The sequence below is a fragment of the Uranotaenia lowii genome, chromosome 2, assembly GCF_029784155.1.
Source record: "Uranotaenia lowii strain MFRU-FL chromosome 2, ASM2978415v1, whole genome shotgun sequence".
Classification (NCBI taxonomy): domain Eukaryota; kingdom Metazoa; phylum Arthropoda; class Insecta; order Diptera; family Culicidae; genus Uranotaenia; species Uranotaenia lowii.
The window spans coordinates 126,491,693-126,508,385 of NC_073692.1; the positions used below are offsets into that span (position 1 = coordinate 126,491,693).

Consider the following 16,693-nt stretch of genomic DNA (forward strand, 5'->3'; position numbering starts at 1 on the left):
GTGCCGGTGAAATCTTAATTTAATCGAAAACTGAAAATATTGTATGATTTTCAATTGCGTTTTTCTCGGCTCATTATGGCACAACCTTGCTTGGAACGGCAGTAAAAGCAGTTTAAGTACTCAAAGGCTCTTCAAGCAAACAAATTTACAGGCCAAAGGATTAAATTTCAAATCAGAGATTCAAACATATACCCCCAGCAATTCAATAGAAACTGTTAAGATAGCAGTACGTCAACTTTACCTTCAGGGGTCAATCGTCTTTCCGATTCGACTCTCTCCACTTCACTCTTACTTATCTCATGACATCCAATCAGTTTGACCCGTCCCCAAAAGCATCTTTGTCGCCCAGAAAAGAAATAAAGCTGGACTACCTACCATTTTCCATTCGATTAGAGTGATAAACCAAACGTGGCGCGTGACATTTTAGTAATCCGATCAAAATCTAATTTTCAGCTGCCTCCTCGTCGTGAGGCACTTGTCGTGATCTCTGCAAAGCCGTTTCCGGGGGACGTGCCCTTGGTCGTGTTGAATTTTTTGTTTTAAACTTAATAATTAGAAAAAAAAATACTGTTTTTCTTTCCAAGTAATCCGTCTCGTTTTTTTTTTTTATTTTATGGGAAAGGCATTCGCAAATATTCTGTTTTTAAGATGTTAAACACGCTCTCATAACGTCTTCGAACTGATTGTTCATGTGAGTTGGTCCAACGACAGCCTCTTAAATTATCGGCAGCTCACGTAGCGCCAACCGATTTTCGGGGGAAATTTTCGGTCCTATTTTTGCCCAAACTCCACTGGATTTTCGCCTTCCATCGGTTTTGTCGAAAGTTCCATGCACAAAATTGGTTTACCATAGCATTTGTCGCAACTCACCAAACATCTCCTCAAACGATACACATAAATCCTTTTCGATCCACTTTCTTGCAGCTACATAACATGGCAGTGAGAGTTTTGTCTATCTGACAAGTACCGATCTTGAGTTTTCTTCATTTTTTTTCTTCTCTTCTCCTCCCCCGCAGGAAATCAACTACGACTCGCCGCGTGGTGGCGTCTCGGTGATAACAGAGAAGGGTGACATCACGACGTCCTATCTGCTGATACAGCGGGCGAAAAGTTCCGATTCCGGCAAATATACGTGCTCGCCCTCGACGGCCAATCCGATCACGGTGAATGTGCACGTGTTGAATGGTAAGTCTGTGTCCCTTGAGGGGGGCGTTTCTGGGCGAGGTTGGATGGATGATAGGATGAATGTGAATGGGGGCCAACCTGTTCCGGGTGCCAATGTTTTCTTGGGATTAAAAGTCTTGGACGGGTGATGAACTAGTTGCCACACAATAGACTCAATCGTCGTCGTTTGGGCTCGTGGGGTTATGCTACTTTGTCCTTCTGCGGGAATCTACTAGAAAGTCATGATTGAAGTGGTGGGAGTTATTGGGAAAAAGGGAATTCCTTTTCACGTGGCAATTCCAATCTGAATACTCGAGGAAATTTTTGTTTAGTATGAAATGTTCAATCTGAGTAGAATTTTTTTCTTTTTTAAATGAATAGTTTCGGACTTTATTTAAAGTAGAAATAATTTCTACTCAGATTGAACATTTCATCCCAAACAAAAATTTCATCGAGTATTCAGATTGAAATTGCCTCGTAAAAGGAATTTCCCTTTTTCCCGAAAACTCCTCCACCTACACCTACTCCTTTCTTATATTCTTTCTAAAAAGGAAAGTTTAAATACCGTTAAAATAACGTTTCTTGAAACCAAAAAGCTTTTTTTGGTCTTTATTATAAAGACTTTCTGCGTATGGCTGTCTTGTTCCTGGCTTGATGAAATTAAACATTGAATCATAGTGTAACGGTCTTTTCAATTCCAACTGGATTCCCTAAGGTACTCATTTACCAATCGGCAACATCGGTGGTTAGTATACATATACAGTGAGGGGCAAAATAAAGTGTCCAAATTATTTTTTTCAATTTCTTTTATTTTTCTGGTTAAAATTCAACGAAAACACATCGTAATCATTTTTAAAATATTGTTTATTATGTTCTTTTCAATTTTTGTTAATGTTGCGCTGGAAAAAAAAGAAAGTTTTTCTGATAGATAAAAAACAGTTAATATTCCAAATATTGCAGGATATTGCAATATGACTCAGCTGTCATGATTCCGTCAATTTTTACCAAATTGCCCACCCCACCCCAAGAAAAGCACCCCCACACCATCACGTTACTTCCTCCGTTGCTCCGTGCTCGATACCAATCGAAAACGCTTACTGAAGAAGATAGTAAGTTGCTATCGAAATACCGGTATCTGAACTTTTCATTTACCGTGGTTGAATTAAAAGGAATCTTTCGATTGATTTGATTCAGAGGAAAACATTGTTGTGGGCCGACGAATCCAAATTTGAGCTATTCAACCGGAAGAAGCGGGATCATATGTGGCGCAAGTCGGGTGAGGAGCTCCAAGACCGCCATATCCAAGGAACAGTCAAGCACGGAGGAAGTAACGTGATGGTGTGGGGGTGCTTTTCTTGGGGTGGGGTGGGCAATTTGGTAAAAATTGACGGAATCATGACAGCTAAGTCATATTGCAATATCCTGCCGGAAAACCTCGAGGTATCCCTCATCAAGACGGGCCTCGAAGAGCGCTTCGTTTTACAGCAGAATAACGATCCGAAGCATACGGCCAATCTGATGACGTCATTTTCCCGTTCCTGCCACATCAAACCCCTTGAATGGCCTTCACAAAGTCCTGATCTGAACCCCATCAAAAATCTGTGGGCCATCCTCGATGCTCTGATTGTTAAGACTGGTGTGACAAATAAAAGTACTTATTTTGATGCCCTGGAGCATGCGTGGGAAAAACTCGACCCACAACACTTGCACAACCTTGTTGAAAGTGTGCCGAAGCGCTTGCAGGAGGTGTTGAAGGCTGAAGGAGGCCATACCCATTATTAAATCGTTCTTGTTTGCCTTCAGTTTGAATTATTTGAAGCTGTACTGATCTGGACACTTTATTTTGCCCCTGTTTTTTTTTGGAATATTAACTGTTTTTTATCTATCAGAAAAACTTTCTTTTTTTTCCAGCGCAACATTAACAAAAATTGAAAAGAACATAATAAACAATATTTTAAAAATGATTACGATGTGTTTTCGTTGAATTTTAACCAGAAAAATAAAAGAAATTGAAAAAAAATAATTTGGACACTTTATTTTGCCCCTCACTGTATTCAGACTCTTTGCAAATTCATGAGATTATCCCATCTTCGTTTTCAGTTTCAAGCAAACATTGCTCCATTCCATTATCATTATATTTAGTAGAATGATGCCAAAGCTTGTACGACTTGCGAAAATTGAATTGCTGTTGAAATAGCTTCTTTTAAGGAAAAAATATACTTCTTTTTTAACTGCTGTTAAGGGCTGAGAAGGTTTTGGGTCGCGAAAAAAAAAAACGCTGACGAGGGACCGTGTGGAGCTAATGTGGGGAAAAATATGACAACAATATGGCGTAAATGTGACAAAAATTGGCTTAAAAATGTCCAAACATAACAAAATTATGACAAAACTGGTAAAAATATGACAAAAGTGTAACAGAAATCAATTAAAAAAATCTGACAAATATGAAAAAAATATTAAAGTACAATGAAAAAAATCAACACAACTCTATCGAAAATATGACAAATGTGGTAAAAAATAAGAAAAAAAAATGTAAACATATGACAAAAATGACAAAATGATGGGAGAAATGTGACAAATCTGGTAGAAAATTGACAAAAATACAACGAATATAAATAAAACTAGCTGACCCGGCAAACTTTGTTATGCCTATAATTTTTGAGTATTTTTTTATATTTTAGCACTGTTCCTTAGTCAGCCTTCCTTTTAAGTGTATAAAAGCTAGTGGATACCTTTGTTTCAGAAAAAAAATCCAGAATTATGGTTCGTTATTCGAATTTCATTATTTTAAGTTCATTAAAAAAACCGCTAATGAAATGGAAAATATCATACATAAATTTATATTCAAAACCGGCAGTTCGTGACACAAAAACGCTCATACGATTTGCTCTTATAAGTTCGCTAACTTTTGTTTAGCAAACTTATTTTCTTGTTGAAGTAGCGTATAATAAAGTTCTTCTAATGATCAGTTCCGGTAACTTAAGAACGCTTAATCTATCAATTTAGTTTAGCCATCATTCCTATTCAAAAACTCCTATCTGATAATGTATTTTAAAAATGTTGAAGATTGATTTCAACAGAAAATCGATCCTTTTGCTGGAGTCGTCATAAATAGATTTGTATTTTCGATTTGTGTTAACCTCTGTATTTAAATACATTACAGTTTTTGTTAAACATGGTCGTCAGAATAGAAAAATTAAACAATGGACCCGGAACATTTAAATACACTAATTGAATCTTATTGTGAATTTACAGAGCTGAGTTTGACAAATATTTAACAATTCAGAAAAAGTTACTATTCATTTCATTTTACAGCAACACTTTTCTAATCAATATAATGTTTGAAAATGTCTTCGAAATTTGTGTCATCATTATCTTTTTTTCAATTTTTCAGTTAGGGATTGACAAATTGCGCTCAGAATTAAAGAATTTTGAAAAAAAAAGAATTTAAACTTTCTTTTATTTAGATTATTTTTCTCTTAATAGACCAACCCTGAATGAATGCAAATCTATTTTGAGTATTTGGAATAAAAATTCTAAATATTCACAAATTACTTAAATTTATAGTTTATGATCGTAAGATAAAAAACTGTAATCCAGACAGATAAATTTAATTCTGAATTTTATTGTTAATTTGAATCAATATTCTAAATCTGGCTTTATGAATCTGGATTTTCAGTTATATTAAAACGTTAATTTAAAAGCTGGATTTTCGTTGATCTTGATTTTATTTTTTTTGGTCGAATTTTAGTGTTTATATTCTTTAATTTATTTATGCTTATGCGGATTGTTATTTTAGATCTCATATCTGGTACGAAACTTTTTTTGTATTTGTATTGGTTCAGATTTTTCTCTACACTTAAATGTTCAAAATTTTAGGTGGCATGCTTTTTACTTAAAATTTAATTAGTATATTCTTTCAAGTTTTTAGTACTTGATGATATTATTGATTACGATCCTTTTTTCTAACTTTTGAAACTGAGAGTTAGATCTAATATCAAGATAAAGTCCTATATAGCTAAAATTGTCAAAGTTCCGTTTAACCACTGAGCATGAAAGGTAGTATGGATTTTCCAATGTTTCCTGATCCTCCAATCCGTTTTTATGATAATGATTCAATTTACTTGGAATCACAAAATTAATAACCTTCAATTCTCAAACTAACTGGATAAAATCAACAAAAAATAAATAAAGGTGATCTTTTACCAGTTATATGACTTTCTATTGGTGTTACCAAAACTCCTCAAAAATGATTTGATAATGAAATGTTTCAATTCAATCTCATTAATTTGTTTTGAGTCTATTGGAAATTTTACAGCCATATGGCTTGAGTTGCTAAAAGAATATGACATTTCAAAAAAAAATTTACGGTGAACGAACCAACATCTAAAAAAAATTAGAATTTCCTTGATTCTAATGCAAAAAATAACAAATTTTGTCAATACTCTTCGTACAGGCTTTACTATGCTTCGTAGTTGCGGAACCCCATAGGGAAAATCACATCCAAGTATCCATTTTACTGGTGCCACGTGAAAAGTACACTTGCAACGAAAATGGGCGCCAAAACTTCCTATAGAGAGATGGATGAACATTAGTAAGCCTTGATTGCTTTTGGCGCCTTCCTACTCTGGGTGATTCGAATACAAAAAAATGGAAATTGGGTGCCATGACTTTTATTTGATACGAATAAAAACTAAAAATTAATTTTCAAATTCCACAAAAACATTTTCGAAATTATCTCTCCGTTGTGTTATTCTTCGCGTGAAGACGAACACAACAAAAAAAAATCGCATGCAAATCGGATGATCCAGTGAAGAGTTGTGCGTGTTCGCACATTTCTGTATGGGCTGTCTCTCTCCCTGTTTTATATATATATATAGATATGTCAAATATAAATAAAATATGTCAAATATTGGCAATAAATCCATAAAAATATGACAAGTGTGGAAAAAATATGACAATATAGTGACAAAACATAACAAAATTATGACATAAAACTGTAATGAAATATGACAAATTTGAGAAAATTATCTGAAATATATGAGGAAACTATGATTAAAACGTAACAAAAATTTGAAATTTAAAGGATAAAAATCCGAAAATATCGTCAAATTATGTAAGTGGTGAAAATATGATAAATGATATGATATTCTTCAGATTGTTTACATTTTTTATCCCATTTGTCATAAGTTTAACATGTTTTGTCATTTGAATGAAAAATTTTGTAATAATTTTGTTATATTTGTCAGATTTATTTCGTATTTTTGACAAATGTTTCTCGAATTTTTGTTATTTTTTTGTTAATTTTTTGTCGTATTGTCATATTTTTGACATATTTTTGTCATATTTGTCAAATTTTAGTCATGATAATGTTTTTTTTGTCATGTTTTGTCATTGCATTGTCGATTTTTGATTGATTGATATTCGTCATATTTTAGTAATGTTTTTGTTATATTTCTGTCAAATTTTTGTAATATTTCTGTGATATTTTTGTCATATTTTAAATATATTTTTATCATATTTGCCAAGTTTTGGCCTTACTGGTCAGATTTATGTCACGTTCGTCATTTTATGGTCAACTTTTTGTCATCTTTAAGCCATAATGTTGATATATTTGTTAGATTGTTTTCATTTTATTGTCCAATTTTATTCGCTAGATTTTGGTCGTACTATTGTCATTATTTTATCATATTTTCACCACGCTAATGATAATTTTGTCATTTTCTTTACCAAATTTGTCAAATCTTTGTCAGGGTTTCGACATATTTTTACAACATTCGTAATATTTTTTGTAATTATTAATAACCATAAATTTAATCTTAAAAAAATATATACCGTCAAACGGGGCATCATGCAAAAGCAGGGTTAGATTAGGGATACCATACGTACTCTTTTAAGAGTACATGTACTCTTTTTCGATCGAAAAATGAGCGTACTCTTCTTTTTGCGAAATTTTACTGATTGTACTCTTTTTTCATAAAAGACATTTTATCAGAGAAACGTACTTATTTCTTCCAGTTCATGAAATTCCTACAAGAATTCCGCAGCAATTCACCTTTTTGAGCGATTTTGCACGATCAGTACCTACCTCAGTTTTGACTCGATGCTTGATTGAATTGTTCAAACGATAAATAAAAACGATGGGAATAACGAATCGGCAATTCGGGATTTTTCGTTGAAAACAGGTTTGCTATTTGAATGGTCATTCTTTTCTATTATTTTAACTTAAATACTTAAAAATCCATATTTAAGAAAAGTCTCTTCCAGACGTCGATCTAAACTGAGAATTCAATCAGCGCCTTTGGTTATGTAATTATTTCCCTGACGATAAGCAATATTCAAAACAGCATCTTGCTTAAAAGACATTAAATAACACGAATTCGTGAAAACTTATAGCGTAAAAAATTAGGTCTCAATAATTATTTTTTAGATGCAGTATTGCAGTTTGGTATGTTTTTTCTGAATGATATCCAAAACTGCTATACCTTGGAATAGTCCAACAGAAAAAGGATAAAAGATTTTCTCCATAAAAAATTATAATTGTCATGTAGTTCACATAACTTGCAACTAATCTACGGTGTTTGAATTGCTTAACCATTCTAGTTCCTCCCGTTTTTCGTAAATTCATCGAAATATGATTTCAATGTACTCTTTTTGGTGTTGTGGGATATGGTAACCCTAGGTTAGATGCAACATTTGCATACCACAACACTTTCTTTACCCTATACCAGCACTTAGCTGTCCGGGGCAAAATGCAACAAAATGAATATCAAAACTAACCTCATAAATCTCGTTTTCATATGCTGGGATATGATTGTTTTGCATTATGCGTTTGTTATCATCCAAATTACATTCATCCTAAGATATATTTTGATGATTTAAGCTAATAGAATATTTAAAGTCTTTTTTACCCCTAAATGTATGCATTTGAAAATTCATCTATGTGGATTAAATCTTATTTTGATTGACAGACTTGAATGAGATTGAGCTTATTTCAATGATAATTTGTAAGTTTGAAATCAAAAATTGTAATTTTAGTATTAAATTGTAATTAAAAATATATTTTAGTGTCCACTGAAGAGGAGCGAACGCCAAAGTAGCTCGAAACGTCTGGACAACTGGTAAAAAAACAGTTTTTAATTTGTAAAACTCGCCGAAAAACGTCGATTAAATTCAACAACATTTCAATGATAAAGATTTTTTCCAGATTGTCCTTAAATATTCTAATTATATCTTATTTCGATATGCATACAACTTTTTATGAAACGCGGACATCGAAGTCAACGGTCCGAATCGAACATCAATGAGTTTCCTCCAGTTTCGATTTATGTTATAGACTCTTTAATTGAGAAACCAAAAATAGAGAGTGTAATTATTCTCACAGCATTCGGATCTGGACGAGCTATATGGCATTAGTGCGCCAATAGGAGTAAGCTTGATAGGTGTTGAAATTTTAGGCTATAGGGCATTTTGATGAAAGGTTCTGCAAAGGCGGTACAATTCATGGAAGCTTTTCATCAACGTGCCCTCTAGCCTAATTTTAACGCATATCAAGCTTTCTTCTACTAGCGCACTTATGCCTGTCTATCCACCGTTTTCTTCATATTTATATAAAAAAAATTAAAAAAATCTCTCTAGTTTTTATTCCGCCGACCATGGCACTTATAATCATAAAAATTACGGCAATTAAAATCATATAACATGTTGTGATTGGTTTTGTTCGATATCAAACTCTGCCATCTGAATAAGATATACATAATCTTGGTATAAAAATATCAAAAAGTTTTATAATTAAGCAATGTTTGTAAAGATTTTTTGTTGTAAATAGAGATATTTTAACATCCTACGAAATCTGAATGTTAAATGATTGGGAAAGAAAAAATGAACATTGCATGAAAGCTTGGATGCCAGTCCAATCAAAAAGGTAAAAAAAAAATATATCAGTATAAGATATTTTAGCATTTTTTTATTTCCAATCACCATGAGATATTTATTAGCACTTGAAGGATGTAAGCAAATCCTAAATTATATAAAAAAGTTGATACAGGAATGACCAAACACAATTGCTCTTTGATAGCATTATAACAAAAAGATATGTCAAGAAGATTGGATAGGGGAGATGAGGGCATAACGAGCACCCAGGGCATAATGAGCACTCCTTTTTTCTACATAAGTACGTATTTTCTTAAATAAATTTTCATAAGGACTTGTTTCGTACTACCCATAGTATTAATTTTTCACCAAAAAAGAAATATCCTTTTCATGTTTACAGAAATATTTAATAATAACCAGCTAGGTTCTCAAGTGACGAAAATATTATAATTTTTGAGCACCACCAAATAAGCTTTTATGAACTTTAAATCATCTTGATCTGAAATGTACGCACTGCAACGTGATCTACACATTGTTTCTCAATTTTCAACATCATAAAATTTTCACTTTAATCAATTTTAAAACGCTTTTTTACTTTAATTTGTTCACTAGAGGCGAACAGAGCACTACCAATGAAGGCATAATGAGCATTTTCTGCCGGGGAATCTAGCAGCGAATTCAACTCGATGAAGTCAACTGAATAATAGAGCTACAGCTTGGCTTGTTTTGTCTGTCGATTTGGCCTATTGGTAAGGTGTCGGAGAGGTAATCAGTAGACTCGAGTTCGATTCCTATTTGAGGGGATTTTTTTTTGCACATACCATTTATGATTGATTTTTTTTTTGTTACATTATACGGCTTAAAGCATCAAAGCATCATCCGTCAAACAAAACACCAGAAACATATTGTATGAGCATGTGTTAATTTTTTGAATTCTACAAACACACCTAGATTATTTTGTTATTGCTTTGTTTGATGAATCTACGCCTCGCCGTTTAGTGCAATCATGATCATGAAAGATAAATGAAAAAAAAAATCACCTCGATCAGGAATCGAACTCGAGCCTACTGATTACCTCTCCTATATCTTACCAATAGGCCAAATCGTCAGACGATACAAGCCAAGCTGTAGCTCTATTAGTCAGTTGACTTCATCGAGTCGAATTTGCTGCAAGAATCCCCGGCAGAAAACGCTCATTATGCCTTCATTAATGGTGCTCATACTGCCTCGGGGGGTTTTTCATTATCCCTCTACAGTGACTGGTTTTCAGCTTTCGGCAAAAATTTTTAAAATGCATTTTTATCTACTTTTTCAAGTTTCATCCAATTAGGCAATAGACTATCTGAGTGTCTGAACACGAAACAATGATGTGATTCACATATTACAGTTGTTCTCTATGGTTAAATAAGCGTTTTCCTTTAGGTGGCCATTATGCCCCCATCTCCTCTACTGACCACCAAAATAAAAAATTATATAAAGATTGCAAATAAGCTATCATGCAATGTTTTTCTTCCACGAAAGTGCTTTTTTTTAATTTTATTTGTTTATTAAAACTTTGAATCGTGTTTTAACATTTCATGTAGCAATATATAAATTTCCATGTTATGATTTTTTAAATGTGTAAAAAAAATCAATCGACTAATTTCCTAAACTTCCAACCATTTTTCAAACTTCAGACATATTCAATTCTTCTTACATTTGTTTTAAATTGAAAACAGGTACTTAAAATCACTACCAACCACGTTTGAAGTTTCTCTGAAATTCTCCGCTGTTACGCAAACGTTGCATCTTGTTTTTACTTCTAGTCAGCACACCTTCATCTACGATGATCGATGAAGGGTTACGATCTAATTCTCCAGAGACTGCAACTTTTTTGGAATCCGAACTAGCTTCAGAACCCGATCTTTTCACTTCTTCGTCAGTTCCCTTACGGCGTCCTCGTTTTCGGCTTTTATCTACGGAATCCATTTGTTTCTCGGCAACGTTTTTTGAATGGCCTTCATCTTCTGACATCGCATCGCCGACGGCTAACGATGACTCCACTTCGCTGGTAGGAAAAGTTTCATTCGTGAATGCGAATTTCGTTGAGTTGGATAGGAGGTACGCTGCGCGCTGTTTCTTGGTTTCACCGCATTCGGAAACAATGCGTTTGAATTCATGAGTCCATTATGGGCGACGTTCAACGTGGTTTATTTAGATGAACTAGGAGAAACTTCAGGCGGATAAGTTTTTACCGGTTTCGGACACTAGCTACTAACTATTGTGCTGTACGATGGATTATGAGTTAGCATGTTTTCGTTTTCCTGCCTTTTTGCATCGGTTTACTCGCTGCAGATTTGTACAAGTCGCTTATTAACAGAACTCTTTGGACAGTTAACTTTTACATGTTCGGTGCTACCACATTGGAAGCATTTGCTAGACCCTCGTAGAAAACACGAGCACGAATGTTCCGTATACGCTCAATACTCGGTATTTCAACTCCTTCTTTTAACTGCATATAGATTCCACGAACTGAATTCCAGATAGGAATCCCAATGTCGGGCCTATATTTTTCTCGAACGGTTTTTTCAACTTTACCAAATTTCGACATTTCTAGAAAAATCTCACGATCATCTATCTCTGGGGAAAGGTTGAAAAGCCTCACATAGCGAACAACAGTAGACGCTGGAGATAATTGGACCATACTAATTCCACACGAATCATGTTTGAATTCCATTGTTCCCGGGTGACTCCGCAATGTGGTTTGTAAATCATTATTGGTCTTAAACTTCACGATAACAGAAAACTCCGGCCTATCCTTATAAATAGCTAAAAGATTGTCTGGGTTAAGCCAACATTTCCTTTGAGAAACTCAATAATTTGAGTATCTGTTGGATCCGTGCTTCCACGCTGGAATCTAATACGAACAGAATTCGTTTTGAGTTCCAGTTCCGCCATTATCGTTTACACTATCCAAACCGTTCAGCATCAAGACTGACGGTGCGTTAGAAAAAAAAACTATCAGAGCCGAAAACTCTGCGTCTAACTCGCACGATAATCAAACACAGACTGACGAGAGCTTGAATGCCAGGTTGCATTGCCTGCTGCCTAACTAAAACTTATGTATTATTCTAAACTTGCACCAAGAGATTCCTGGTGCATCGGATTTTGTGCTTCAAAATTACAATAATGCTTCCGAAATAGGCAAACTTAGGCAGGAAAAACAACTGTTTCCTAAGCAACCACAAAAAAACTAACTAAGTTTTTTCATTGATCTGAACTCATAGTTTGATTTTTAATTTATACTTTCAAGTTCCACAACAGGTCTTAATGACATTCTATTCAGCTTCCAGTGGCCTTTTAATTCAGTATCCAAAAAATCATAAATGAGCAAACAATTCTCTCTTTATTTCGATTGTATCCTTGGCATCGGTTCATACCACCTTCTCTTGATTATGTACTATGTTCAGTACATAGTTCTGCCACAATGCCATGCACCGGATTCGAAACTCGACAAGTTGCGGTTTTCCCAGTTTGGTTCAATTTGCTTCTTTCCTACATATCCTATATATGTATATATGTATGTATATCGCATCAGAATGGTCACGCAAGTATCAGATTACTTATTGAAATTAAAACTTGCTCGGCTTAGGGATGGAACCCCGACCTTCGTGGTAAAAATCGAACATGCTACCACAAAACCACGCCCACTCTGACTGAAACCAAAAAATCGAAGTGGTGATATGATTTTGTAGCATACCTGCAGGTGAACCTGCATCATAAGGACACATTAAAAAACAATAACGAAGATTTTCATTTAAAAGTTTTATCTGAATAAGATTTGAGTATCTCGTTGAGATAGGTTTGAGAAACAGTTTTGAATGCTCTCTTAATCGGGAGACTTCGCATTTTTTTGGTGGTCAGAATCCTAGTTGAATAAGTTAAAACCTTGTTAAAATGCCTTCAAAGGCTGATTTACAATGTTGTCTACTTTACTAAAATAATGAATGCTTTGATTTTAACAGGAAAATAAGTTCCGTTTCTTGTTTTTGTGAAGATTCGACGAAAAAAAACCAATCAACTGCAAAACGAATTGGGAATCGTTAACATGTAATGGTGGAAAGAGAAACCGTAAATTAATTTTTACCGATAAACTTAAGCCGTTACTGAATGAGTCTGTATGTGTGCGTGCCGTACGTGTGTTCATTATCGACTTTCAGCCAAAAACAAGTCAAACCTTGGCAACCAACAATAGGCCCCCACAGAATAGCAAATAGAGCTATAACTCTCCCCCGTGATAGATAAATTAATCATATGAATCCTGCTTTCTTCTTTTTCTTGTTTTACCACACGCTTTTCACCATCCCAGGGGAACATCCGGCGGCCATCCAGAGTGCACACTCGCTGCAGAGCAATCTCATCCTGGCCGGCTGCTGCTGTCTAACCCTGCTGTTCCTAGCCTCGGCCCTGACGTCTGGCGAACGCTCGACTGTCAGATAAAACTGACCATAAATCAGGAGAACCCACCCGCCCCGGCAAACTATACCGCAAACCCACAACCTCCCCAATCTTTTCCACCCCCCAAAATACCTCTCTCACGGGTCGAAGTGGTCCAGTGACCAGAACTAGAGCCACTACTAGTCCACCGACTCGGCAAATCCGGAACCGGAAACAATACACGACGACGGCGGCGCAAAAAAAAGATGGCGCTCCTGCTGCAAGGATCTTCTCATTCGGTAAGCTCCGGGAAAAAACAAGCAAGCAACCTCACATACAGACAGACGGACAGTTTTTCGTTTCGGATGGCCGCAAACACCGGAGGATGAAGACGATGAAGATGATGATGATGATGACGAGGACAAATTTTCACTGTTCCAGGAAGCTGACCTAATCTGAACCAGATACCAACAACGAGAAGTTGGAAAATTAGTGAAAATTAAAACGGTAAAAACTATCAGTGGAAGTCATAATTGGACAAGCGCTCTTCGGGTTTCAAGTGGACTCTTTTTCGCAGCTCTGGTTGTAAAAATTGTCAGCTTCCAGTTTGACTGTTTGTGACAATTGGAGAAGAATCTCGCTCTAAACGTTTGTTCCAATTCCGGTCTGAAAGGAATTTCCAATGTGCAGAGTATAAATTTCTAATGAAAGCATTCAAAAGAGGAATAATATTTATTGAAACCATTTTCAAAAACTACATTAAATAATAAAATCGGAATGGAATCTATCAATAATGAAGCCCCACCTTGGAATTTAATGAAGTATTATTTGATCAAGCGGATTGACATGTCGAGCAATTATTCGTAAACATAAAAAAAATCTAGGAAATTTTTAAAATTGTCATTAGTTCGACTAAACGACTCAATGAGCACAACTTGGAGAAGTTCTTAAATGGTATGGACAAGAATTGTAAAGCAACTAAAGTTTTTATAATTAATTTTTTATTTGGTATTCATGAAGTTAAAAATAATATTTAAAAAAAAACTGAAAGGGCAAAAAAAAAACTCATATTTCCTACAAATAGAAAGATGAAACATTGATTCAATTGAGATTTTTTGTTACGGCAGATAAATTTGCACTTATAATATGACTTCAAGAAATTGGGTTTAAAAGTTCTCTAAACAAGTTCTAAAAAATCGAAGAAATTTTATAATTTTAATTATTTTTTCTTGAACATGTTGGGAAAGCTTCTGAATCTGAATTCTGAATCTGAATTCTGAATCTGAATTCTGAATCTGAATTCTGATTCTGAATTCTGAATCTGAATTCTGAATCTGAATTCTGAATCTAAATTCTGAATCTAAATTCTGAATCTGAATTCTTTTTTTTTTTTTTAGGGATTAACCTTTAGTTTTCACCCTCAGTATTAATATATCAATACTGGATGTTACAGAGTTTCTTAAATTTGGTCGTACAATGCACTTTGCTTAAGGAATTTTATCACTTTTTTTTTCACTTTCTTTGTTGTTTTTTAACACATTCACTAGTCCTTCTCCAGCGTCGGGAAAAATATTAACTCTTTGCATGTCGTACTTCCTGCAGTCCACCAATAAGTGTTTGACTGTTATTTGAACACCACATGATACACACGTTGGGGCTTCAGTTCGTTCCAATAGGTGTTTATGGGTGATCTTGCTGTGTCCGGTCCTCAATCTTGTTAGAATTTTCTGGTCCTTCTTTAGTGAATTCTGAATCTGAATTCTGAATCTGAATTCTGAATCTGAATTCCGAATCTGAATTCTGAATCTGAATTCTGAATCTGAATTCTGAATCTGAATTCTGAATCTGAATTCTGAATCTGAATTCTGAATATGAATTCTGAATCTGAATTCTGAATCTGAATTCTGAATCTGAATTCTGAATCTGAATTCTGAATCTGAATTCTGAATCTGAATTCTGAATCTGAATTCTGAATCTGAATTCTGAATCTGAATTCTGAATCTGAATTCTGAATCTGAATTCTGAATCTGAATTCTGAATCTGAATTCTGAATCTGAATTCTGAATCTGAATTCTGAATCTGAATTCTGAATCTGAATTCTGAATCTGAATTCTGAATCTGAGTTCTGAATTCTGAATCTGAATTCTGAATCTGAATTCTGAATCTGAATTCTGAATCTGAATTCTGAATCTGAATTCTGAATCTGAATTCTGAATCTGAATTCTGAATCTGAATTCTGAATCTGAATTCTGAATTCTGAATTCTGGATCTGAATTATGAATCTGAATTCTGAATCTGAATTCTGAATCGGAATTCTGAATCGAAATTCTGAATCGGAATTCTGAATGGGAATTCCGAATCTGAATTTTGAATCTGAATTCTGAATCTGAATTCTGAATCTGAATTCTGAATCTGAATTCTGAATCTGAATTCTGAATCTGAATTCTGAATCTGAATTCTGAATCTGAATTCTGAATCTGAATTCTGAATCTGAATTCTGAATTCTGAATCTGAATTCTGAACCTGAATTCTGAATCTGAATTCTGAACCTGAATTCTGAATCTGAATTCTGAATCTGAATTCTGAATCTGAATTCTGAATCTGAATTCTGAATCTGAATTCTGAATTTGAATTATGAATCTGAATTCTGAATCTGAATTATGAATCTGAATTCTGAATCTGAATTCTGAATCTGAATTCTGAATCTGAATTCTGAATCTGAATTCTGAATCTGAATTCTGAATCTGAATTCTGAATCTGAATTCTGAATCTGAATTCTGAATCTGAATTCTGAATCTGAATTCTGAATCTGAATTCTGAATCTGAATTCTGAATCTGAATTCTGAATCTGAATTCTGAATCTGAATTTTGAATCTGAATTCTGAATCTGAATTCTGAATCTGAATTCTGAATCTGAATTCTGAATCTGAATTCTGAATCTGAATTCTGAATCTGAATTCTGAATCTGAATTCTGAATCTGAATTCTGAATCTGAATTCTGAATCTGAATTCTGAATCTGAATTCTGAATCTGAATTCTGAATCTGAATTCTGAATCTGAATTCTGAATCTGAATTCTGAATCTGAATTCTGAATCTGAATTCTGAATCTGAATTCTGAATCTGAATTCTGAATCTGAATTCTGAATCTGAATTCTGAATCTGAATTCTGAATCTGAATTCTGAATCTGAATTCTGAATCTGAAGTCTAAATCTGAATTCTGAATCTGAGTTCTGAATTCT

General features: G+C 34.3%; 1 protein-coding gene across 1 annotated transcript in view; it reads left to right on the forward strand.

Moving 5' to 3' along the window:
* Positions 1-15,180, forward strand: part of LOC129744036 (SPEG neighbor protein-like) — a 523,363-nt gene extending 508,183 nt beyond the window's left edge. Inside the window, exons 7-8 of the mRNA XM_055736360.1 lie at positions 1,017-1,185; positions 13,385-15,180. Coding sequence (XP_055592335.1) covers positions 1,017-1,185; positions 13,385-13,515 — 300 coding nt within the window. The 3' untranslated portion in view covers positions 13,516-15,180. The remainder of the gene's footprint in view (positions 1-1,016; positions 1,186-13,384) is intronic.
* The last annotated feature ends 1,513 nt before the right edge of the window (positions 15,181-16,693 follow it).